At 45.9% G+C, this 24,619-nt stretch overlaps 1 protein-coding gene across 1 annotated transcript in view; it reads right to left on the reverse strand.

The window, feature by feature from the left end:
- L3MBTL1 (L3MBTL histone methyl-lysine binding protein 1) overlaps nucleotides 1-24,619 on the reverse strand; it is a 65,696-nt gene that overhangs the window by 9,464 nt on the left and 31,613 nt on the right. The window contains exons 8-21 of the mRNA XM_069077651.1: nucleotides 22,111-22,202; nucleotides 21,345-21,449; nucleotides 19,419-19,554; nucleotides 19,016-19,107; nucleotides 18,083-18,234; nucleotides 16,742-16,818; nucleotides 15,927-16,012; nucleotides 12,929-13,039; nucleotides 10,094-10,208; nucleotides 9,672-9,771; nucleotides 8,453-8,650; nucleotides 8,226-8,275; nucleotides 1,208-1,314; nucleotides 603-665 (exon numbers count right to left, since the gene is read on the reverse strand). Of these exons, the coding sequence (XP_068933752.1) occupies nucleotides 603-665; nucleotides 1,208-1,314; nucleotides 8,226-8,275; nucleotides 8,453-8,650; nucleotides 9,672-9,771; nucleotides 10,094-10,208; nucleotides 12,929-13,039; nucleotides 15,927-16,012; nucleotides 16,742-16,818; nucleotides 18,083-18,234; nucleotides 19,016-19,107; nucleotides 19,419-19,554; nucleotides 21,345-21,449; nucleotides 22,111-22,202 (1,484 nt within the window). The remainder of the gene's footprint in view (nucleotides 1-602; nucleotides 666-1,207; nucleotides 1,315-8,225; nucleotides 8,276-8,452; nucleotides 8,651-9,671; nucleotides 9,772-10,093; nucleotides 10,209-12,928; nucleotides 13,040-15,926; nucleotides 16,013-16,741; nucleotides 16,819-18,082; nucleotides 18,235-19,015; nucleotides 19,108-19,418; nucleotides 19,555-21,344; nucleotides 21,450-22,110; nucleotides 22,203-24,619) is intronic.

The raw sequence follows: 24,619 nt of genomic DNA on the forward strand, positions 1-24,619 counted from the left end.
TGTTTTGAGTAGTTAGACTAGATGGCCCTTGAGGTCCCCTGCAATCCTGAGAGTTTAAATTAATAGTCATGAATTAGAGATTGGTTTCTACTTCTATTTTAAATGACAACCATTTATTAACTCAGCGAAGGCACTGCCTCTTGATTTTAAGTGTCATGTTTGGGTAAACCTTTATGCTATGTAATGTTATGCCTGTGAAATTTTAGAAGCATTTACACTGATTGGCACTTCAGACTAATGTTGGTTAGTTCAAATAAACAAAGGCCTGGACTGAAAACAGGAAAATAAGTAGAAACTGAATTAACTTCTTGAGTGTCCATCATTGCCTAGCCAGCACAGAGAGACCATTGTTGTCTCTCTACCATTCCTCTTTATAGCCCATGTCTTATTCCTTCCCAGAACACGGGCTATTAGTAAGATGTAGAAACTGAGGGCCATGGGAGCCAGGGGCCTCTGATGGGACAGGACTCTCTGAGGTCTGGCTTCCAAACCACAGGCTTCTCCAGCCTGCTCTCTGCAGCAGCTAGCATGTACATCTGCCCTCCCTGAGCCCTTTACCTTTAACAGCAGTTTCCCCATCTCTTTGACCAGGCCTTCCTTACCTCATCTCTGAAGAGCTTAGCTTGTTCATCACAACCCGTCAGAATCTGGACAAAACTGAAGACCTTGGAAACCGGGAAAGGGGATATTGATAAAAAGGAAGAGAATGAAGCAGAGGGGAGAAGAAGAGATGGGAAGTAAGAAAGTAACCAGGTCAGAAATGCCCCCTGGCTTCCCATGAGGCAGCCAGAGCTTTCCTGTGCCCAAATCCACCAAAGGAAGCTGACCCCAGGTAGGATGTAGGAATGCTGTATTTGATGACTGCTCCAGCAAGTCAGGGTAAGTAGTGTGGACCTTAGACCTGAGGGCCCCTAATGGGAAAAGTCCCACCCCTTGCTGGGCTAGACTGGCAGCTCCTCTTTTTCTTCCTCCCTAAAAAGCTCCCAGTAGGCTTGTCAAAGGACAGAAAATTGAGGGCCAGGCCTGAACAATTAAGTCAGAATATCAGCTGGGTGATCCTGCAATTATGATTGGTCACCAACTTTGCTTTGCCAGGAGGGAAGACCTAAAATTGGGAGGGGGCATCCAGGACACCTCTTTCATTAGTGGAGTGTGGAGGCAGGTGGAAGGAGGCTTCCTCTCCCCAGAACCAGTAGTGCCCTCATACCTCTTCGATGGTCCATTTGGTCACTGATGCTGCATTGACACTTGCTATCCCTGGCAGAAGTTTGCAGTGTTGCTCCCAGCATGTGGACAAAGAACGACCCGGGTGAGCTGGCAAGGCCGACATGAAGAAGGATTGGTGCATGTTGTCGGGGGGCAAAGCTGGAAACCAAATGCAAAGCCTGACAGACAAATGGGGAGGGGCGCTCGGCCCCCTCTGGGCAGTGCATGATGCTCCTGAAGGACATCAAAAGCCAGCAAAAGTTGAGCCTAGGGGAGGGGGCATGCTTGGAAAGGAATGGAGGGTGGGGTCGCATATGTCTGGTCTACCCCGTGGGTCAACCCAAGACAGGTCACTTCCTACCTCTTTGGATCACAATCAAGATGAGTAAGTAACTAAATTCCTGATTCCTAAAAGCTTAAGACCTCCCTCTTTGTCCCAGACACAGGACATCTGGGGCTTCAGCCTTAAATTGGTCCATCCTTGATCTCTACCTGCCTCCCATCCCTATAACAATGAAAGTCTACAGGTGAAGGCACTGGGGTATCCTATGTAATAGCTATATCTTCAGCAGCTCTGTGAGGGAGGCTGATTATTGATTATTGATGACTAATTATTATGCTTATCCTTCTATGTTACACTTTGATGTACTGGTGTGAGCTCATCAGTGTGAGTACTCTATGCTGATGGGGCACGATGAAGCACTGAACCTGAAATCAAGAAAACCTGGGTTGGATTCCTTCTTCAGACACTTTTGAGCTGGGCAAGTCACTTAATCTTTCTGGGCCTCAGTTTCCTCCTCTGTAAATGAGGCCACTGGACTAAATGATCTCAAAGGTACCTTCCAGCTAAATCTATGCTCTTATAAGCTCCCACCAATGATGAAAATGGCATCCCATCCCATCTTATGTGATTCTTGGCCACACCCTGCATCCTCTCATAAAACTCCCATGGTGTGGGCTGTTTGATACAGTGGGAGTTATCTTGATATCATGTGGATACAAACAGATGCATGTGGATTTCACATTGATTATCCAAATGAGGTGAGCGGTATTTGGCCATAGCAACTTAAAATGGGCACACAAGGTCACACAGGTTGTGATCAGGCTGGAGATGGGGGATGGAGGAAAAGCATTTATTAAGCAACTACTATGTACTAAGTATTATCTCATTGATGAGATGATTTGTTTTATTAATCCTCATAACAACCCAGGGAAGTAGGTGCAATTATTATCATCCCCATTTTACAAATGAGGAAACTGAGGCAAGCAGAGATTAAATGACTTGGCCTGGGTCACACAGCTAGTAAGTGCCTGAGGTTGGATTTGAACTCAGGTCTTCCTGACTCCAGGACCCATGCTCCACTGTGCCACAAGCTGTCTTAGAAGAACCCAGATCATTGGGCTTCTGATCCAGAAGCACCACATTGCTTTGCAACAATTGTGGGCTACTCATCATTGAGGCTTTTCTTATGCTCTCTCTTCTCTTTCAGTTAATAATGTGTTTTTGGTTTTTTTGGTGAGGCATTAGGGGTTAAGTGACTTTCCCAGGGTCATACAGCTTGTAAAAGTGTTAACTGTCTGAGGTCACATTTGAACTCAGGTCCTCCTGACTCCAGGGTGGGTGCTCTATCCACTGCACCACCTAGCTGCCCCAATAATGTTTTTTTTTTTTTTAAAGCAATCGGGGTTAAGTAACTTGTTCAAGGTTACACGGCCAGTTATTTCTGGGTGTGGTGCTGAGTATCTGAGTCCAGGATTCGATCTCCAGGTCATCCTGACACTGGAGCCAGTGCTCTTACTTGCTGAGCCACCTGGCCACCCCAATAATGTTTTTTTTTAAAGATTTTTCTTTTTACTTTTTGGAGGGGGGAAGGTAGAGCAATTGGGGTTAAGTGACTTGCCCAAGGTCACAAGGCTAGTTTTGTGTTAAGTGTCTGAGGCCGGATTTGAAGTCAAGTCTTCCTGACTCCAGGGCTGGTGCTCTATTCACTGTGCCACCTAGCTGCCCCAATAATTTTTTTTTTAATAAAAAGAAGATATGGCTTAAATGTTTAAGAACCAACTTCTACATAAAAGCCTTTTCTAATCCCCCAACTGCCAATGCTCTCCCTCCCAGCCTACCTTGCATTCATACTTATCTATGCTGTTGTGTATCCCCCAAATCTTTTTTTTTTTAAGCAATTGGGGTTAAGTAACTTGCTCAAGGTTACACGACCAGTTATTTTGTGTGGGTCACAAGTATCTGAGGCCAGAACCAATCCTGGATCTCCTGCTGGGGCCGGCGCTCTTACTCACTGCACCACCTAGCTGCCCCTCATCCCCCAAATCTTAATGCAGTTTTAACACCTAATAGCTTGAAGCCATCAAGGGGTTTAATAGCTTAAAAGGGCATTATGACTTTTGGTCCTCCCTGTATTTATTCTACATACACTTAGCTATGCACTGTGGCCTCCCCAGTTAGCATCTAAGTACCTGTTTCATTCTTTGTCATTTGTATTCCTAGCACCTAACACAGCGCCTGGTGAGGAGGGGCCAATAATAAAAACTTGTTCATTGTTGGTTGATGGAGAGGAGCCTATATTCCACATCTCACTGTTATATCCCTCTCTGATCCACCAAACTCCCTCTTCCAAGAGAACAATAATTATGAGGGTTTGCTGTGTGACTAGCCCTGTGCTAAACATATTAAGATCCATTTTATTTAAACACTTGAGGCCCTGTCATGTCCTCAGTCATTTAATTAGCACCCACTGGATATTCAGCATTGTGCAAGGCATTCCCTGTCTACAGTGTGCCCAGCACTGGACTCCAAGATTATTTAGGGCCCATTGTGTGCTTATAAGAGAAGTGTAGAGACAATACTGTCCTAGTCAAGAAGGCCTGGGCTCACCTCCTCTGGCACTTATCTGGTGGGCATGAACCTGGGAAAGTTATTTAATTTTTATGTGTCTCAATAGACCTGGCTAGGTCTTATCTGCTAAGCTATAGGCAGTTGTTGCCTGCTGTTGGGGAAAGATTCCTTACAATGGGGGTTCTTTAAACTCATAAAATCACAGATCTCTCATCAACTCCTGTCCCATCTACTTTGGACCGTGTTAAAGGCCAGGGTGAAAAATAACTAACTTATATCAGTACCAGCTAAGACTAACAATCCCTTCCTTTCCAAAGCCCCTCTTGGAGACAGTGTTTTACAGTGGAAAGAATGTTGGAACTGGACTCAGTGTCAAATACTGGTTCTGTCATTTATGAGTTGTGCAACTTTGGCAAGTCATGTCAACTCTCTGGACCTTAGTTTCCCCACCTGTAAAATAAGGGTGTTGGACTTGATGACTATTAAGCTCCTTTTCATCTCTAAATCTGAAATTTACCTTTCCCCTCATTCTTTTCTCCTTTATTCTACTTTCTGTTTCTCTTTTAACTAGTTAAAGAACTGAACTACGTTTTTATTATTTATAATTTATATTATTTATTATAGGCCTTATTCGCTGAACTGAGTTTTATGTTTAGTATTAAGTTAAGAAGCAGATTCTAAAATACCTCATTTTTATTTTTTTGCCTTTTTGGAGGGCAATTGGGGTTAACTTGCCCAAGGTTACACACTAGTTTTTTTTTTGTGTGTGTGGGTATTAAGTGTCTGAGGCCGGAACCGAATTCAGGTCCTCCTGACTCCGGGGCCGGCGCTTTACTCACTGCGCCACCTAGCCACCCCAATATCTCATTAAAAAAATAAAAAATCAAGTGGCTTTTAAATACATGAGTCTTGGCTGGTTTAAATTTTTTTGGGGGAGACAATTAGGGCTAAGTGACTTACCCAGGGCCACACAGCCTTCTTTCCTTTCTCCTCTTCCCCTACTAAACTGCATATCTTCATCTCCTGCCTCTACGATCGTTTCTCCAATTCCCTATTCATCTCTCTCTCCTTTGACCAGGGGCCCAATTTTTTCTATAGACACTGCCTTCTATAAGGTCCCAAAGGATCTTCTTGTGGTCAAGACTGAGGGAAGTTTTCCCATTGTGCTCCTTTACTCAGGTCAACAGAGTCCATTCCCCATTACTGAAAGGGCTTCTACCAGACAAAATCTCTGTCCAGGCTCTCCAAGTCACGTTATCTGTCCTGATAGCTTCAAGAAGTCAGGAGAAACTATTCTCACAAAACACCAGAGAAATATTTTATAACTTTTCTACTTCATAGCAGATTCATTACTGGCAATTTTTCAGTCTGGATAAAGGGGGTAGACTGAGTGGGGTACAGGGAGCTCACCTGGGATGTGGTCGCTGGGGGTGGGGGAAGGAAGCATGCCCAGGGCTGGTGTTGTCAGCACCCTCTAAATTTTGATGTCCTGGACAAAGCTTCAGTTGCCCCACCCTAGTTACAGCTCTGCTTCATAGTAACCCATGCCAGGATTTCACACATCATAGCCAGCTTCTTCCTCATGTCTACCTGTCATCCCTCTAGCTGCATCTTGAGGCCACTTCCTCTTGCTCTGACCTCAGGGAAAATGGAAAATGGGTGGTTACCCAACTGCTTTCCTCCCAAGGCACTTTCCAAAGGAAAAATTCTGGGGTTGAGTCCACTACAACAAAGCCCAAAGAAGGACAAATGAGAAACATCGAAGTTTGTTAGGGAAGTGCATTGACATTGGAGTTAAAAGATTTGTATTCTAATTCCCACTCATACTTACTGTGTGACCATGGGCAAGTCACTTAAACTCTCTGAATCTCAGTTTCCCCTTCTGTAGAATGGGGAGAATAAGCTCTGTACCAAATAATCTGTAGGATTGTTACAAAACAATTTAAGAACTTCAAAGTACTAGAGAAATGGGAGCTATCATTAATGGGATCTATTAAGAAACCCACTGTCATTAGCATCAACTTCATAAAAAAGGCAGCAAAGAATGGTAAGAAGAGTGTTCAAGTAGGGAGGCAGAAGTCTTGGGCTCTGCCACTGACTTGTCATACGAAGGGTAAGGCACCTCACCCCTTTGTGCTCTGCAAAATAAGGAGCTTAACTAGAGAATGGCTATAGAAATTATAGTGCATGGGAGTCATGAAATACACTGTGCTATAAGAAATAAGGAATAGGAAGAATTCTTAGAAACATGAGGAAATGTACAAACAGATGCAGAGTGAAGTAAGCAGCACTCAGAAAACAACATGTACAATGACTGCAACAATGTAAATGGAAATAACAATAATAAAAAAATGAAACCAAATGCTCTGTACTTATAATGGCTGAGCTTGGCCCTGGAGATGACAGGAGAAAATGTATCTCCTTCCATTTTTTGGAGAAAAGGACAACAGATAAGTAACAATGCAATAACAATACCATCAGACGTAGGCAATGCATTAGCTTTGTGGAACAGGGTGAAAGGGGAAGGGTATATTTGGAAATGTAGATGATGTAAAAACAAAATAAATCAAACCAAACTAAATAATAAAAGTGGCAAATCAAAGTAAACTGTTTTGAATGAAGGGGCTAGACTAGATGATGTTCCCAGAAATGCAATTTTATAAAAAAATATATTATTCACATTGTTCTGTCTCCTCCCTTTGGTGGCTAGAGTAACCTGACAGGGTTTGCCCAGAGCTGACTCCACATGAGTAACTGCACCCTTGATATAGGTGCCCACTGAGAGGAATAGGCCAAAAATGCAGCAAGAGGGAGTCAGGCTAGGCATCAAGAAAAACTGCTGGATAGAAGGCAAGGATATAAAGGGACTAGCCTCAACACATCACAGGCCCACGTGACCACGTGGTAGAGAAGAAAGGGCAAAAGTCAGCTTGGGAGAAACCCTGGAGTGTACATCACTTTATACTGATAAGGAGAGAAAGGGCAGAAGTGGAAACTGCCCTCACTTGCACTGGAACTCAGCCTCTGCTTTCTGCATGTCTGGGATGCAAGGGAAGGACTGCAAAGTAGCTACTCATCTTGGGTACAGTGATGAAGTCAGATGTTAACTGATGACACTTTCCAGGGAGTCCTTCTATCTTTCTGCTTCTCCATTCTATATTTGTCCTGAAGGGCTGCTATGTCTGTCTCCTTCCTTCTTCACTCCCTGGGAACTTCCAACTTTAACAAACAAGGAGCCGGAAACACGCACTGAAACCTTCATTGGCCTTGGCTTCTCTCATGGGAAAACACTTATCTTGCCTCTCCAGCCCAACCTCCACAAGCTGGGCCGCCCCCTTCTACCTGTCCAAATATATTTCTCCTTACTCTATCAAGAAGTCTCAGATGTAGCCTTCACATTGTACAATGAACACAATAAGCTTGTTTTCAGTTTTGCTCATGCAATTTTTGCCTTGCCTGCATACCCCTCATGTCCTTTTCCTTCTTTTTCCTTATTCCAGATCCTCCCTCGAGGTCCAGCTTATATCCCATTTCTTCTGTGAAGTCACTCATATGCATGACCTCATAGTGATTACTCCTTATCTAAACCCCTAATGAGTTAGTGGTTTCTTTCACAGGCTCTTAGGATCAAAATGTTCAAATCTCCCTCCGTACCCTTGGCTCCATTGTAATTATGCAATGGTTATGGACCTAACGAGTCCTTTCTGCCTCTCAGCATTGCTCACAATCACCTCTCGCTGATGAAGTAGGGTAAAGCCATTGTCAAAGAATGGATGTCTGCACTAGCAGGCTGATCACTGAAGACCAGCAAGGGCACAATCCCAAACAGCCCTCTTCAGCTTATTAAATGTAGCATCAAGCAGCATCTCTCCCTCTCTCAGGAAGAAGTCTCTACACAGCAAGCAAAGGAATGGAAAAGGAGAGACCATTTGGAAGGGATTGTAGATGGACTAGAAGTTGCTCAGACAAGAATCCCCCCCAGGCACCTCCTGTTTTCTTTGGCTTTATTCATTCATCCGGCAAACATTAATTTAGCATCTACTGAATGCAGAGTCCTAGGCTGGGTTAGGCAGGGGTGGAGACACCAAGACAAAGGACAAGCCAAGAAGCTGCTAGAATTGGTAGAAAACATGGTTGCTCCATGCCAGGAAAGCTCCTGGGCACTTACCCGGGAAATCATCCTGCTGGATTTTCCGGTACTTTGGAGGGCGCCCAATCCTAAAGAGAAACAGAGAAAGGCCATGGAAGTTATGGGTCCAACAGGCTTTGTTGCTGTTGTTGTGATGATCTAGATCCCCATGACCCCCTGGGCCTTTCTCACAGGACCTTTCTCTCCCCCAGAGAAAACACCCCTTACCCAGCCCCCAGCCCTGGGAGCTGGGGGCCTGTTCCTACCGGCCATGGTGTCGGGATTTCTTCCTGGGGGCAAAGCCAATGAGGTTCCTCTTGCGCGCAGAGGCCTCAGTGTCCGACAGCTCAGCTTTCACTCGGCCCTGGTTCCTCTCGGCCAGTGGGCAGCCTGAGAGGCAATGATGGGCCGTGAACTTCCCAGTGACGTGGCCAGAGCCATCACAGCCAGGTGTGGGGCACTTCCTGGGAAGGGAAAGGAGACACAACCAAAGTGACTAGAAGTCTTGGGACTGGATCCTGCTTCCTGGATGCCCAGGCCTGAGTACCCCCTGAGTCTTCTGCATAGATACAACTCCTGGATGTCTCTGTGGCCCCTTCTGCTGACTGGTCTTTCCCTCCCAGAACCTCCATTTTAGGGAGGCCAGCCATGTTCATCCCTTCTTTCCTCTCTAGGCCCCATGCCTGACTCTCCAGCCTTCTTTCTCCATCATGCCTCCTTTCAACTTCTTTTTATGTGTTGTCTTCCCCATTAGAATTGACTGTCATCAAGTTTGCCTTTATTTTGAACCAAAATTTGCTTCTTGGTGGTTTCTGTCCATTAGTTCTACTTCTACTTTGAGGTGAAAACAGAATTCACTTGTTCTGTCTTCCACGACAGTTCTTCAGATATTGGAAGCCAACGTGCCATCATGTCTCCTCTAAGTCTTCTCTTTTTCAGGTTAAACATCCCTGGTTCCTTTGATTCCTCTCCACAGGACATGATTTCCATTCTAGGCACCATCTCTGGGAGCTCAGTTTGTTAATATACTTCATAAAACATGATGCCTAGAACCAAACACCGTACTGCAGATTTGATTTGAGGAGTCCCCAATCTATGTCATTTTCCTTTAGTGTTTATTTTCAGTGGTACTCTTTGAGCATCTTCTTCTTCTTGTCATTTCACTTTCAAATCCTCTTCAGAAGCTCATCAAGTCTTCTGGAGTCCAAAAATTCTTCCCAATACCCAGGAGATGCCCTGTCTCCCTCATAGGCGCCCCAGGGAGAGGCTAGCAGCAGAGTTTGGGGAAAAGGAAGATGGGATCACCTTACTCAGCAGAGGTCAGTCTCAGCTGCCCACCTAGCACCCTGTGGTTAAGTTTGGACTTCTCATATATGGGTATACATATAGGTGTCTACCATAACTCAGGAATGTGCCCTATGGCAGAGAATGGTCATCCAGGGCAGGAGGAAGGGGACAGGTGTGTTTACTCACTCACCCACCCACCTGTGGTGAAAACTGTACTTGGAGGTCTTAACATGGGGTGGGCTCTTACAGCTTAGTGGAGGGCAGCCCCCAGGAGAGGAAGAGCTGGGTTCTCTGGGTCCTAGAGAAGAGAGACCAGGAAAAAAGGGTCAAGTCAGCCCAGGTTTCTGGGGCTGCCTCCCCCAGGTTAAGGCTGAGGATGACACAATTACTTAGCTTCTGAAAGCTCCTGCCTCTTCATCTACATCATCCCTTTCCCTGTTCCCCAAACCCAGGGAGAGTGGGGCTGTTGAGGAGAAAGTGTCAGGACGCCATAAAATGGAGGGAAGGGATATGTACTAAGGGAGAGAGATGCAAAGAGTGTCTCCAGGTCTCTGCTGGGTAGGGTATGCACAGTCAGGGGTATGTGCCCAGGGGACCTTGGGGGGAAGACAGGTACATACTGAGTGGGGGCTGTAGGGGATGGCCAGTCTTGGAGCACCAGCCCACAGGGTGTATGTCAGGATGGTCAGAATCAATCCAGAAGTCGTAGGCATGACTCCAGCCATCAAAGTGGATCTGAGGAAGCAAAGCAACCAGGCTCCAACTCCCCCAAGGCCACCACCAGGAACTCCTCCCTCCCCCAGATGCCTACATTGTAGGGTGGGCAGAGATAGAGAGAGCTAGAGGGAGTTTTGCAGCAGGGCCCCAGAGATCCAGTGAGGAAGCCCACCACCCCCACAGGGCGACAGAGGGGAACTGCATGACATTTCTCCCTCTGATTCTTCATCTGAAACTTTCTAACTATCCTACAGGGACTCACCTTGAACGGGATGCAGATTCCCTTTCTGATCTCTGACTCAACCCCACCAATTTAATGGGGAGATCCCCACAAAGTCTTAGAATAAAGGGGCGCCCTGGGAGAAGGACTCTGTCTGACAAGAGAAGTTCAGGGGGTGAAGGGATCCCAGGCAGCAGCCTTGGCTCTTTTCTCTTCTATCCTTACATTTGCTCCTTTGTTGAGCTCAGTCACTGTCATACCTTGAACTATCACCTTTATGAAAGTGACTTTATCTCCAGTCCTGACCTCTCTTCCGAATCAAAGACCCACATCTCTAACTGCATCAAGGGTATTTCACCTAGATGCCCCACCTGCACATAAAACTCAACCTATCCCAAGCTAGAGTTACCTTTCCTTCCAAACCTTCTCCCTCTGACCTCCCTAGTTCTGTCTCTGACTCCACTATTAACCTAGTTTCTTGTATTTGAAAACAATCCTCCCTTGGGCGTACAGGCCCTCTAATCTTCATCTACTTCAACCCACCCTGCTAGCATTGCACTTCATATCTGCTCAATCCTTCTATGGTGCCCTCTGGAATTCCTGCTCTATAATGAACCAACTCCTTCACGTGAAACTTTTTCCTCTCATGTTCCATCCATCTCCTGGCTCTCATATCCCTGACCTTCCTTTCCAGTATTGGTTGGACCTCCTCTCATACTCCCAACTCACTGAACCTGAAGCTAGGGTAGCTATGTTCCTGGCTCCCCATTGCCCTTACCTGACTCTTCCTTGAATGCCATCATCCCTCAACAACCTCCCCTCACTGTATCTAAATTTATCCTCCAACTCAGACCCCGGTGGTTGTTATTTCTCTCCCTGCCCCATGACAGCTCCCTTCTCTGCCAATGAGTTCAGTGTCTGGCTCACAGACTCTCTCTCCACACCAACCCCCATCCTAATAATGCCCAACTTACATGCTGAGTTCTCCCCAATATCCTAACTTCTCAGTTCCTCCATTGATCCTACTGCCATCCTTACTCTTCCATTCCACCTCAGCGGCACACAGACCATACTCTTGACCTTGCCATCACCCAAAAGTGTTCCACTCAGTGATCAAGACCTTTGCATTCTTTTATCTGATCATTCCATCTCTTCCTATGCCTTATTCTTCCTAAGCCCATCTTTGTCTCCCCATCTTCTGTAATTTCTGCACCCCTCAGCATTTTGTCAGGTTGTCTCCTCTGCTCTAATGATACTCTTCTTCCTTCTCGACTTTGACCTTCTGATGAATCAGTTCATCTCTATACTGTCCTCTACAAATCCCTTGGTCCCTTGTTTTACCATCAACCCTAGATCACTCCTACCATCTATGTACTTTATTCATTTTTATAAAGTAAGAGGAAGGGGCCAAACATTCATCAAGAGTCTATTACCAGTCAGATACTGTGCTAAACACTTTTAAAATGTTATCTTTTTTAATCTTCACAACAGTCCTGAGAGGCAGGTGCTATTATTTTTGTTTGTTTGTAGGCAATCAGGGTTAAGTGACTTGCCCAGGTTCACACAGCTAGTAAGTACCTGAGGCTGGATTTGAACTCAGGTCTTCCTGACTCCAGACCCATTGCTTTATGTACTGCACCAACCTAGCTACTGGACAGAGTGAGAGCAATCTCATAACCTTGTGGACTGGCTCTGCTACAACATTATGCTATCTCATCTCAACTTGGCCCTCACTGTAGCAAGGCAATGCATTTTTTTTATTCCCCCCTAATTATTCTCTATCCTACTCTCCACAATGGTTATTCCAAACCTTCTCATCTCTCCTCAAGCTTTCAGCAGCATCCCCTACCTCCTTACCTAAGGTCCTCTTCATACTTTACAAAAAAAAAATTTAGGTCATTCATTTTGATCTCCCCTTTTCCCCTCATCTGGAGCCAACTCACCCATCCAGACCCTACTATTTTCTTTCAGGTAATCTATATTCCAATCATCTTATATAAACTCTCTTTTCCTCTGTTCACTGTTCTCATTCTGTCCTCTCTCATCTTCATGCTTTCTCATACCATACTCCATACGCCTGGAATGAAGGCTCACATTACCCATCCCACTTCTAGCTCTAGCCACTAAATTTCCTCTTTTACCTCAAGGCCCAACTCTGTTACCACCTCTTTCACGAAGCCTTCCTTGCCCATCAGGTGAAAATTCTATCCCCCTTCAAATTTCCCAGAGTACTTTGCTTATAACTTTCTTTTTCCCCCCCTCTTACTCTCCCAGTTTCAATTATTTTTATACACGTTCTCTTCCTGACTACCACCTTCCCCATCAGATTATAAACTCCTTGAAAACTCTGTACTCTATCTTTGTGTTTCTAGCACCAGGCACAGTGACTTGCACATGGTAGACACTTAGTAAATGATTTTTGACTTGCCTTGAAGTGCAGGCCAGGACAGAGTCTGGGGAACAAAATCAAGACCCCCACCCAATCAGCCTACTCTCCTTTCCCAGTCCCTAGTGCCACCTTTATCCTGTGGTCTTCCACATCCTCCACGCTGGCCACTCGGATCAGAGCTGGGCTTCTTCGGTCCACAGCTTCAAGTTTCATATTGATGAGGAAGCCATGGGGTGGTCGCTGCAGGGGGACAGGTCATCAGGCTGAGGGCCCGGCTCGGCAGAGTTCCAGCACAGGTCTCTGATGGAGCCACCAAACCTTAGGGTGTCTGACTGGCTCTGTCCATTCTGCTGTTCTCCCATGCCCCACCCCACCCCTGCAGGTGCTCCAGCAGGACAGCTGACAACACAAGTACTCTGAGCCCCTCAAAGGAGAGGCCAGACCTCACAGAGGTATTCCCTTTAGGTCTCTATAGGCAGCTATGTGTACAATTGTATGCCTTGCAGTGTGAGAAGAGAGAATGTGGGAATGGCTCTGGAGAAAATCCAGCGCCTGGGTCATTGACTCTGAGCTGGAAGATCACTCATTTGGTCTAACCTCCTACCCAGTGAAAGAGTCTCCTTTATACAGGCAGTCATTCTGTCTCAACACCTCCCCTGACAGGGGGCCAGAACATTCTTTTTGGGGACAATTCTAAATATGAGGAAGTTCTTTAAAAGAGGCCAAATCTACCTCCCCCTATTTCCACCTCATCAGTTCTTGGTCCACAACTGGGAGCCAAGCTGAAGCAGTATGATCCCTCTTCCACATGGGAGTCTGCATTTTGCGAATATTAGAGGCAACTGGAGAGCCTAGTTGAATCATTCTGATTTCTGAGGGCATGGAAACATCATACTTATTTTGTATTTCCTTTATTTTTCTCTTGGTTGGGGGTGGCTCATAGTTAGGTAGTGTCCAGTTAAAAATGAACATGGGTGGAACACCACCTTCCATTAAGGAATGAGGAAGTTTCCTGAATGCCTAAGAATAAGCCTGCAGTTATAGAATGGACTGATGGGCTTGAGTATCTAGGTGGGCATGCCACAATAAGGGGGGTGGGCAGATTATGAAATAAGAAACCTCATTCTCATTTAATTATAAAACTTAGATTTTATAGATGGCCCAGAGAGGTTGTGACTTACTCAAGGCCATGTTCATGATAATAAATAAAAATAACATTAACTATCAACTAATTTAAGGATGGGGAAGAATAGGGCAAATTAATAACATTAACTCATTTGAATCTCACAACAACCCCAGTAGCCCCAGTAGGTTAGGACCACAAGTATTATCACTCCATTTTACATATGATAAAATTGAATAAACTTCAGAGAGGTTAAGGGCTAGTTCATGATTATTCAACTAATAAGGCTCAAAGGCAAGATTTAAATTCAGGTTTTTCCTGGCTGCAAATATAGAATTCCTTCCATTACACTGAGCTAGGATTCATCCTCAGACTTCCTGACTCCCAAACTGGGATTTTCCCCACTTTCCTACTTTGCTTCTCATTAGGATGACTGAGAATGTGGACACTCCAACCCGGGAGGGAATTGTTTGGGCCAAGCAAGGAATGGATAACTGTCCCTCAATAGAAAAATTTGGCAGTGAAATGCTATCCAGTTTGGGACTGGGTAGTTTTATTTGCAGTTCTAGCCACCTTACTCTGGTATATTAATTCTGAATTTGAATTTTGTCTTTGCAGATAAAACCTAGAAGGCTGGCAGGGGCATGGCCTCAAGGTCACATGTGGCCCTCTGATTAAAGTGATTTGTTGTGTGAAGTTTGGATTCAGTCAAAGGGCCTGTACCTGAGGACCTAAAGGGCCACATGTGACCTTGAGGCCACAGGTTCCCCACCCCTGAAACTATACACTCTTGTGGCTTGGAGTGAATGGTGGTGGGGGGAGGCGAAGGGAAAGAAGTAGGTGCTGCACCTGGTCACTAGGTGGCGCAGTGAATAGAGCACCAGCCCTGGATTCAGGAGGACCTGAGTTCAAATGTGACCTCAGATACTTAACACTTAGTAGCAGTGTGATTTTGGGCAAGTCACTTAACCCCAATTGCCCCTCCAAAAAGCAAAAAAATAAAGATATGGAGGCAGCAACAGTAACATCAGAAGGGGGGGGGGGGCAAATGCAGCTAATCTTCCTTCAAGGTTTAGCTCAGGTGCCACCTCTTACAGGAAGCCCTCCCTGCCCTCCTAGTGATCAGTACTGCTTCCCTCCTATCCTATATCCAAAATATATCAAGTATCTTATATTTATTTATCACTTTATAGGTTGTATCTCCCAGGAGAATTTTAGGACAGGGTCTATTGGTTGTTACTGTCTTTGTAGACTCCAGAACAATACCTTGTACATATTAAGAACTTAATAAGTTCTTGTTGAATTGAATTGGATCCGATTCCAGGGGGCCAAGTCAGAAAGGACCCAGGGTAGGTGACCCTTAGTTGGGACTGATTACCTCATCCATTCATTTTAGCCAGCATTTATTAAACGCCTACTGTGTGCTGGTCCATTAGACTATGAGCTCTTTGAGGGCAGGGACTGTTTTTTGCCTTTCTTGGAATCCCTAGTGCCAGGCATATAATAGGTGCTTAATGCTTGTTGACTGACTGCTAGATTCTGGATATTCAAAGACAAAAATGAAATTTTTCCCTCTCTCAAGGACCTTACTTCCTATTGGGAATACAACAGGTACTCAGAAAAGTAAATATAAAATATAACAAAGAAATCCAGAGTGGTTCAAGGTCAAAGCCCTGGGGTAAAAGGTAAGCATCATCTAGGACTACTGGGAGAGAGCTGGAAATGTCCTTAAAGGCCATCTGGTCCAACTTTCTCATTTTACAGGTGAGGAAAGAGAGGTTCAGAGAGGTTAACTGACTCATCCAAGGTAACACAGGATTTTAACCCAGGTCTTCCAACTCCAAATCCAATGCTTTCTTTTGTACCACACTGGTGTCATGGAAATAGACTGCAGGTCAGTGAGGTCCAGCTCCCTCTCTGGACCTTTCCCACGGCCCTTCACATCACTGAAAGCAGTCCTTTGTCAGGCCTCGTTACCATGACTGCTCCTCCCATAGCACTTACCACTTTAAAGGCCCAGGAAGGGACAGCAGAGGTTCCAGTCTCCTCTAGGTACTTTTCCCAGCAGAAACTATCAGGATCTGGATAATCTATAGGGGAAGAGGGGAACAAGCTATGAGGGGTGGTGGTTTGGGAGGGTTGGGTGTCCCCAGTTCTCAGGTATGAATGAATGAATGAATCAATCAATCAATCAGTCAATGGATCAGGGGCTACACTGAGTAGCTCCTGCATGAATACATCCTGGGCCTCAGTTCCTAGGGTACCCAAATGGGAAAGGGCTGAAGAATCCCTAGCCAAAGGGAAAAACAAGCCCCCAGCTGTCATCTCCTGGCTCCAAGGCTCTTGGACCCTTCAGAATCCTGGCCACTGAGGCAGGCAGGGAGTGCTGAGTGGGAGGAGACTTGGAATGATCTGTTTTATCCACCCAAAGATCCCGGAGGGTCATTTCCAAATCTTTCTCTATTTCCCCTTTGAGATTTGCTCCTCTGGCTCTACCACCCTACTTGTCTCCCTTTCCTGATTTTTTCCCTAGAGATACTGAAAAGGAATGATTTCTAGGAAAGCCTGAATTACTTGATCTCAACCCACTTTGCTCAGTGGTAGTGTGAGGCACATGTCTTTTTGACTGGAATCCTGGGGACCTTCCCTACAGTCTCTTGGAAGGGTCTGAAGGGCTCTTCTCCCCCAAAACAAGGTAACAAGGTGGGTGGTGCCCATAGACTGAGAAAGACCGTCCCTCCCACCAGTGTCTCTCATAATTGAAAGAGGGGGACAGAAGGGAAGGATGGAGCATGGGGGAAGGGGATCAGCCAGGTCACCTTGTGGAGGGGTGAGGGGTTTTCCTTGCTTCTGGCACCAGCCAACAGGGTGGATGTAAGGACTGCTGGGGTCACACCTGAAACACAAGGAGATCTCAACATTCAGAGTGCAGCTCTCAGACTCTGAGTCTTCTTATGAGGGGCAGGGTTTCAGTGATCAAATAGCTCTAGCTTATTATTTTTTAAAAGTCCCTTTAATGCTGAAAATGTTAATGACAGAGTTTTTAAAAAGCAGATGGTTATGGAAAAATTTGAATAGCATAATCTTGTCTCAGTGGAAATTATGTTTTAAATAATTAATTTGTCTTAACCTCGAGGTGCTTTTCAGATAAAATTATCTGATTAATTAGAAAGCATTACGTCAACTTTAAAATAACACAAGGTGACATTTGATTTTTTTTCCCCTCAAGTTAAAAAAAACAATTGGATGATGCTCTCTATTTAAAATGTTAGCTGGTGGAAGATGAGGAAGCTTGGTCTTTTGTTTGTGGCCTAATTGGGAATCTAATCAGTGAACCCCTGCACCCCCTTACCATAGGTTACAAGGTAGAACACCCCTCTCCCAGCCCCCACATTTTTCTTCTTTCCATCTTTTCTCCTCTTGGTCTTAGTGGAATTTTCTCCCTCCCTCCCATTAGCCCTGCTCTGCTAAGGCCTTGAGACACTCTCCACTCTTGAGTGTCCAGGTCTATTAGAAAAGAGGTAGCAAAAAGGAGAGAGGAACAAAGAAAGAATGGAGTGAAGGAGATAAAGAGGAAGAGGTGGGGATGAAGGGGTAGAAAGAAAGGGGCAAGGAACCTACAGTGGCCTGGTCTTAGAGAGTCTAGTCACCTCCTGGCGCCCCTGACATGAGGGGCAGAAAAGGGAGATTCAATTCTATTTGGTCTTGAGGTCTCCTTGCCCACAGTGGTCCCAGAGTCCTGATAACCTTGGTAAGAAGTGCAGGGGCTGGAGGTCATAAAGGTGGTGCTAATACTCTGGCTAAAGGATTGTAGATTGAGTGTTGGAAGAGATTTTCTATCCTTGGATCATAAATTTAGAGCTGGGAGAGGCCTCAGAGGTCATCTAGTCCCACTCCCTCATTTTACAGGTGAAGAAACTGAGACTGAAAAAGGACTTGGGTCCACAGGAAGCATGTGGTAGAGACAGACAGGATCTGAATTCAAGCCCTCTGACTCCAGAGTTAGTCAGCATTTCTTTCACTTTACGTAAGGAGGGGAATATTGAGGGTTGGCATGGAAGTCTTAGGCTAAGACAGCACCTGTTTCTTTTGTTCTGTCCCTCCACTCCCCCAGTTCTTCAACCACCCCAGCCCCTGCACACCAGAACTGCTCCCATTACCAGTAATCATAAGTGTCATCCCAGTTGTCAAAGTGCACCAAGAAACGCCCGTTCACCACGTCGGTGACACTGGCCACACAGATGAGTGAGGGGTTCATGCGGTCCACAGCCTCCAGCTTCATGCCCACCTGGAAGCCCATGGGCACTGAGCTCTGTAGGGGAATGTGAGCCCCTCTGTCACAGACCAAACTAAGGCCTCTGTCCCTGCCCAAAGCCACTGTCCTACTCTTGAGTCCAGTGAAAAAGAAGAGATAGTAAGTAGCCTCAAGGTCACACTTGGGGAAGAAGGAGAAGTTTGAGGAAAAAGGGGTAAATTTGGTGCTAAGCCCTCAATCTGATTCAATTTAAAAAATTTTAAGAACTTACTATACTAGACACTGAGAATACAAAACCAAAAATAGTTCCTACCCTCAAAGAGCTTACATTCTCTAGGTTTCTCAATTCACTTTCACTCTTGCAAAGCTCCTTCAGAGGGAGCTGGTCTGAGGAATTGAGCTGGATGACAGGCCAGTACATAGCATTCATCAGGGAAACTGAGGAAGGGCACAAGGAGAATGCCCTAGGGAATGGAACCAGGAATATATGATTAACTTCCCTACCCAGAATAGAACTGTGTGGCTCCCACCACTTCCCTGAAACCAAGATAGCACACTCCCTCATTCTGGACCAGAGAAGGGTGTATCCTTTTTGCCTACGTAGGGAGAAGAAATCACTCACTTCCCTGATCCAAGAGAAGGGCAGGACTCTTGACTTAGGAGTCTAGAGCTGACTCCTACATTTTATAGATGAGAAACTGGAAGCTCAGCTAAGATAAGTGACTGTTGAAAGTCACTCAAGCTTGGGCATGAAGTTGTCATTTCCCTGGTCTAAAGGAAAAAGAAGAGGGAGTCCCTCTCCTGGCATGGGCGGGGGGATGGGGACTTAGTCACTTACGTTGCTATGACTGGAAAACAGGTGCTTGGGGGCAGCCTGGGCCTTGGTGCTTCGAAGGTAGTTGCTCCAACTGAACTCCTCCTCCTTGTAACCTAGTCCCCTCAGGGGGAACAAACAGAGCAGGGTATGGAAGCTGGGGCATGGCTTGGTCCTTGGGGGACAGGGGAGCATGAAAGGGACAGACCCCAGCAGTCAAGTAGGGCACCTGCCTCCAGCCCCAGGAGAAGTTCAGGAGCCTCTCTCCTGCCAAGGAACACCAAGCCCGCCCCCTTCCTCCAGGACTCGGTGGCCATGCAGGGAGTGGGTGGGGAGAGAAGTGGTGGGCTAAGGAAGGAGTGGAGGGTTAGGGCAGACACATTCACCAGCCCATCCTGGTCTGGCGCCAGCCTCGGCCAAGCCTTACCTTTGGGGGGCTGTAGTCTATGTCCAGTCTTCTCAAACCAGCCAGCGGGGTGGATGTTGGGGGAATCTGCATTGAGCCAGAAGTCATGGCATTCAGAGTATCCATCAAAGTGCAGACGCATTCGGTACCCACAAACCTAGCAGGAGGGGAGACATAAGAGCTCAAGGGAAAGAAAGTCTAGTATTAGGCCAGGGGCCGAGCCAGGGGCCAACAGCCTAACCTTGACTTCTCTCCTGTCCCTCTCCTTCCCAATTCCTATACCTTTTCACCTTCATGTTCTCCTCTCCTCTCATTCATTCATTCAACAAGCATTTATTAGGCACCTACTATGTTCCAGGCACTGTGCTAGGTACAGGGGGATGCAAAGACATAGGCATAGAATTTAGATTGTGCCTGGGATGTGGGAAAATGGGAACAAGAAGGACCTGGGGAACTTCGCCCTGGCCCTCTGTTTTCAATCTCACTCTAAACTCTCTCCCTTGGTGGAATCATTTCCTCCATTTACAGGGATGACTTTCAGCTTTAAATCTCCATCCTTGATCACTCTCCCCTAAGTTCCAGGTCAGCCCCAGCAGCTCCCATGGGCTTTCTCTTGGATGCCCATCTGGCACCTCAAGTTTAGCATGTCCCCAAATGAGTGCAGTATATTCATCTGTTGTTAGAACCCAGTCTTTTTCCTGACTCTTCCCTCTGCCCCACACCACTATTCTCCTGAACGACCACAAAACCCATCACTGACTATACTGAAAGGGGCACTGATGCTGGAGTCACAGGGCCTGGGTTCAAATCTCACCTCAGATACTTTCTGCCTCTGTAACCTTGGGTAAGTCGCTAAAACACCCTAGGCCTCAGTTTCTTTATCTGGTTATTCATCTGCTCTGTCACTGGCCATCACTTAATTTATTTATTTTTGACAGTCAAAACACATGTGCCCACTAGGCACCAGACGCTGAGCCAGACACAGAGGGCACCAAGACAAACAGGAACCAGTCTCTGCCCTCAGAGAGCTCTTATTCTCAGCACAAAGGCCACTTTTTACAAAAGGCCTTTCTCAGTCTAGTCAACTGCTAGTGCCTTCCCTGTGTCCTCCATTTACACTGCATATCTCCTGGATGTGGTGGTTTACATTTTATCTCCCCACCTTAGACTGTGAGTTCCTTGAGGGCAGCAATAATCTTTTGCCTTCCTTTGTATCCCCAGCACCAAGCACAGCACTTGGCATAGGAGGCATCCAATAAATGCCTGCTGATTGGCATTCTATGGGAGGGAGACCAGACAAACGCACACTTATAAGAAGGGGTGCCCCAGTAAGACCTAACCAAAGGCTGGGGGTCTGGAGAGGTAAAAGGCAGACACTGAAGGGCCTCTTCACTTAGGACTTCCGGGGCCTTAGTTCTGAGATTATCTGTCTCCTCTGTGAAGGAGGCAGATGTAGCCTCTAGGGTTCAGATAATCCTGCTGAGCTGAAAAGCCCCTTCCCTCTGTAAGGCATTCCCCACTGGCTTTTGGCTCTCACTTCTTGACTTGTGTCCAAGTCCTGCTCAGTCTGGTGATGATAATGGCATTGAGAGCCCTCTGTGATCCAGCCCCAACCTATTCTTCCCACTTGTGGCTGTCCTACACAAACCCTGAACTTTGAACAAACCATTTTATGCAACTATCCTCCAAACATACCCTTTGTATTCCAGCCGCAGTACTTTTGTCCCTAAGGACTCCTTCTTTATCTTTGTACCTTCCCAAACCCTATCAGTGAGGTCTTCCCAGATAAGCTGGAGAGCCAAAGGACATCACTCTTTTGTAAACCTGCAGCACTTACACATACCACATGGCCTATAAAGCTTCATTGTTTGGTGCCAGGCTCAGCTGAGGATCCCAAGGCTGCTCCCGAGTCTCCCCCCCACTAGTGGCACACTGCACACAACTCACCTCCACCACAGTCAGGATGAAATACATGGATGGGTGCTGAGGGTCTATTCCTTCCAGCTTCATGCCCAGTTTGAAGCCATTCTTGTTCTGAGGGAAAGCCTGGCACTGCAAGATAAAAAGGAGGGGCAGGCACAGCCCTGATCCAGTGTAAGGGTCTTGGGGAGGCAGAAGGGGAGGGTCGATGAGACCCAACCTCATGGCCTAGCTAAGCACTGTTGGGGGAGGGAGAAAAAAGGCGTACAGGGAATAATGCTTCTGTGAAAAACCAGGAGACAGAGTCAGAGACAGAGAGAGAGAGAGAGAGACAGGGAGAGGCAGAGAGAGAGACAGAGACAGAGAGAGAGAGAGAGACACAGACAGACAGAGAGACAGAGAGAGGCAAAGAGAGAGACATGAAAAGGGAGAGAGAGAGAGCTGGCTGCTTAGGAATGAGACTGAGGTCACTGACTTTGGCAGGGTGAAGAGCTAGCACATGGGTGACATCTGTCACCTGCCTTTTTCCCCACCAAATATATTCATGGATTGAGAAACAGACATCAGGGAGCAAGGTAGGAGAGCACAGGAATTAAAGGACAGGAAGCCCAGGGGTGGGTCAGGGAGATGGCCAACACCTGGGGCTCCTTGCCCTTCCTGCCTCTCTTCTCCAGCTCTGGCCTTCTGTCTCCTCCATCAAGCACATCACTAATGTCACAGTGGGCCTCCCCAGGCTCCTGAGTTCTGAAGTAGGAAGTCAGGTAGGATCCCACATGGACATTCTAGAACTCACATCATGAAAGAGATCCAGTGGCGCAGCGATGGCCTTCTGCTCCTCCAGGTACACGGCCCATGACCACCCATCCTTCTTTTCCTCACCAGGTCCTGCATGGATAGAATTCTTGCTCACTGAGGTCTGCCACCTGACTCCCTGCTCTGCTCAGAATTCCCTCTGAATGCTCCATTAGACTCTATAACAGGGGCCCTGGCTAGATCCCGGTTTGGCCAATAGGAAACGAGATGGTATGTCAACCTGGTTCTGATCTGCCAGGACAGAGAATGAAATAAGGGCTGGTTCTGGAGTCCAAGGGACCTGGCACTGATACTTAAATGATCAGTTAACCACCTAAGGCCTTACTTATATGTAAAATGAAGGAATTAGACTAAACTAGACTCCCAGCTTCCCTTCCAGCTTCCTGTTTATGATGCTCTGTTTGCCCAGAACTTTCAGATACAGGACCCTGAGGCACTGTGAATCTGAAGGGGCTGAACAGTGCCAGTGGGTGAAGTTAGCAGACCCCAGGAATAGGTAAAGAAGGAAGAAAGGGAATTGGAGTTAGGGTTAAGAAGAACAAAATAGGAAAGAAAAGGAAGAGGGAGAAAAGTTAGTCAACAAGCATTTATACTAAGCATCTACCATTTGCTAGGCACTGTACTAAGTACCATAAGTGGGGGAAAAAGGCAACAAAACAGGCCCTCCTCTCAGAGTTCACAAGGAGACAATATGCAAACAATGGGGTACAAACAGTATACATAAAGGATAAACTGGAGATAATCAACACTAGAGAACAGTGGAGGACAGAAGGAAAACTGCTGGACTGTGTACTCTAGGCAAATGACTTTCTCTCTTTGGGTCTCAATTTCCCTAGCAGTAAAATGATGGACAAGATTGTTTCAAAGGCCCTTCATACCAAACATTCTATAGTTCTAAATCTGGGCTTGAATTAGGCCCCTATTTTACCCTTCTGCCTCTTTTTTGTCTTTTTTTTGGAGGGGGGAAGGCAGGGCAATTGGGGTTAAGTGACTTGCCCAAGGTCACACTGCTAGTGTGTTGAGTGTCTGAGGCAGGATTTGAACTCAGGTCTTCCTGACTCCAAGTTTGGTGCTCTAGTCACTGCACCACCTAGCCGCCCCCCTCTGTCTCTTTTTTATATAAGCAGCTTTGTCCTCATTGGGTAACCCCAGGGAGCCTCCCTGAAAAGTTCTGTCTTCAATGCTCTAGCACTATACAATTTAAAGAATGAATCTGAATCTCATTCCCACTGAACTTAGACAAGATGGGTCTTGAATGAACAGCTTGAGTCACTCCCATTTCTCAGACCCAGGTCATAGTCAAGACCCTGAATGAGGAACTGTCTGAAGTTGACAATGCAGAATCCCAAGATCCCACTCATACCACACTCTCTGGACATAGCCTCAAAATTCCAGCAGCCAATTTTCCTTACTAAATTGTCCCTTATGAAAAAATGGGATTCTCCGTTACAACAAATACCACTGCAAAGAAGATGTCTGTTTAATAAAACTGCTTCCACATGTCTGTTCAGAGACCCAAGTCTCTGCTGTATAATAAGCCCAGAAATAAGCTTTCTCTAGGTCAGTGATTCCCAAACTTTTTGGTCTTAGGACTCTTTTGTACTTCTGAAAACTACTGAGGAGCTCAAAGAACTTTTGTTTATGTGGTTTATATCTATCTATATTTACCATATTAGAATTTTTTTTTTTAAAGCAATCGGGGTTAAGTAACTTGCTCAAGGTTACACGGCCAGTTATTTCTGGGTGTGGTGCTGAGTATCTGAGCCCGGGATTCGATCCCCAGGTCATCCCAACACTGGAGCCGGTGATCTTACTTGCTGTGCTACCTGGCCACCCCCATATTAGAAATTTAAAGTGATAAATTATTAAATTATTAATCATTAAAAATAACAATAATAAACCCACTGACTGTGAACATAACTAATATTTTTAAAATGAGAAATAACTTTTTTTCAAAATGAAAAGAATTTAGTGATATGAGTGGCACTGTTTCAGACATTTTTGCAAATCTCCTTAATATCTGGCTAATAGAAGACAGCTGGATTTTCCTATCTGCTTCTGCATTTAATCAGTCTCTTGTGTTATGTGGCTTTGGCTGAAGTAAATGAAGAAAATCTAGACTTATGCAGCTATGTAGTTGGAAAAGAGAGGAGTATTTTTATTATAATACTAAAAATAATTCTGATTTTATGGATCCTCTGAAAGGGTATCCACACTCTCAGTGTTTGCAGACCACACTGCTTCCCTAGTTCTTTGCAGCTGCTGAGATGCAGAGAGCTCTTCACTGTTCTTTCATCCTGCCATCAAGTGAAGTCACTCTTCAATTCCCTCGAACCATACTGGACTCCTAAGCAAAACTTCTCTGACCTCCCAGGCTCACCCATCAAAACCAAGAAGGAGCAAACACCCTGCTGGGGGAAGAAAGAAGGTTGAAAAGAATGAGTGAGAGAGAGAGAGAGAGAGAGAGAGAGAGAGAGAGAGAGAGAGAG

This window comes from Petaurus breviceps, unplaced genomic scaffold (assembly GCF_028583685.1).
Source record: "Petaurus breviceps papuanus isolate PSGF00001 unplaced genomic scaffold, PetGlider_PUasm1.0 90994, whole genome shotgun sequence".
In the NCBI taxonomy this organism is placed as follows: Eukaryota; Metazoa; Chordata; class Mammalia; order Diprotodontia; family Petauridae; genus Petaurus; species Petaurus breviceps.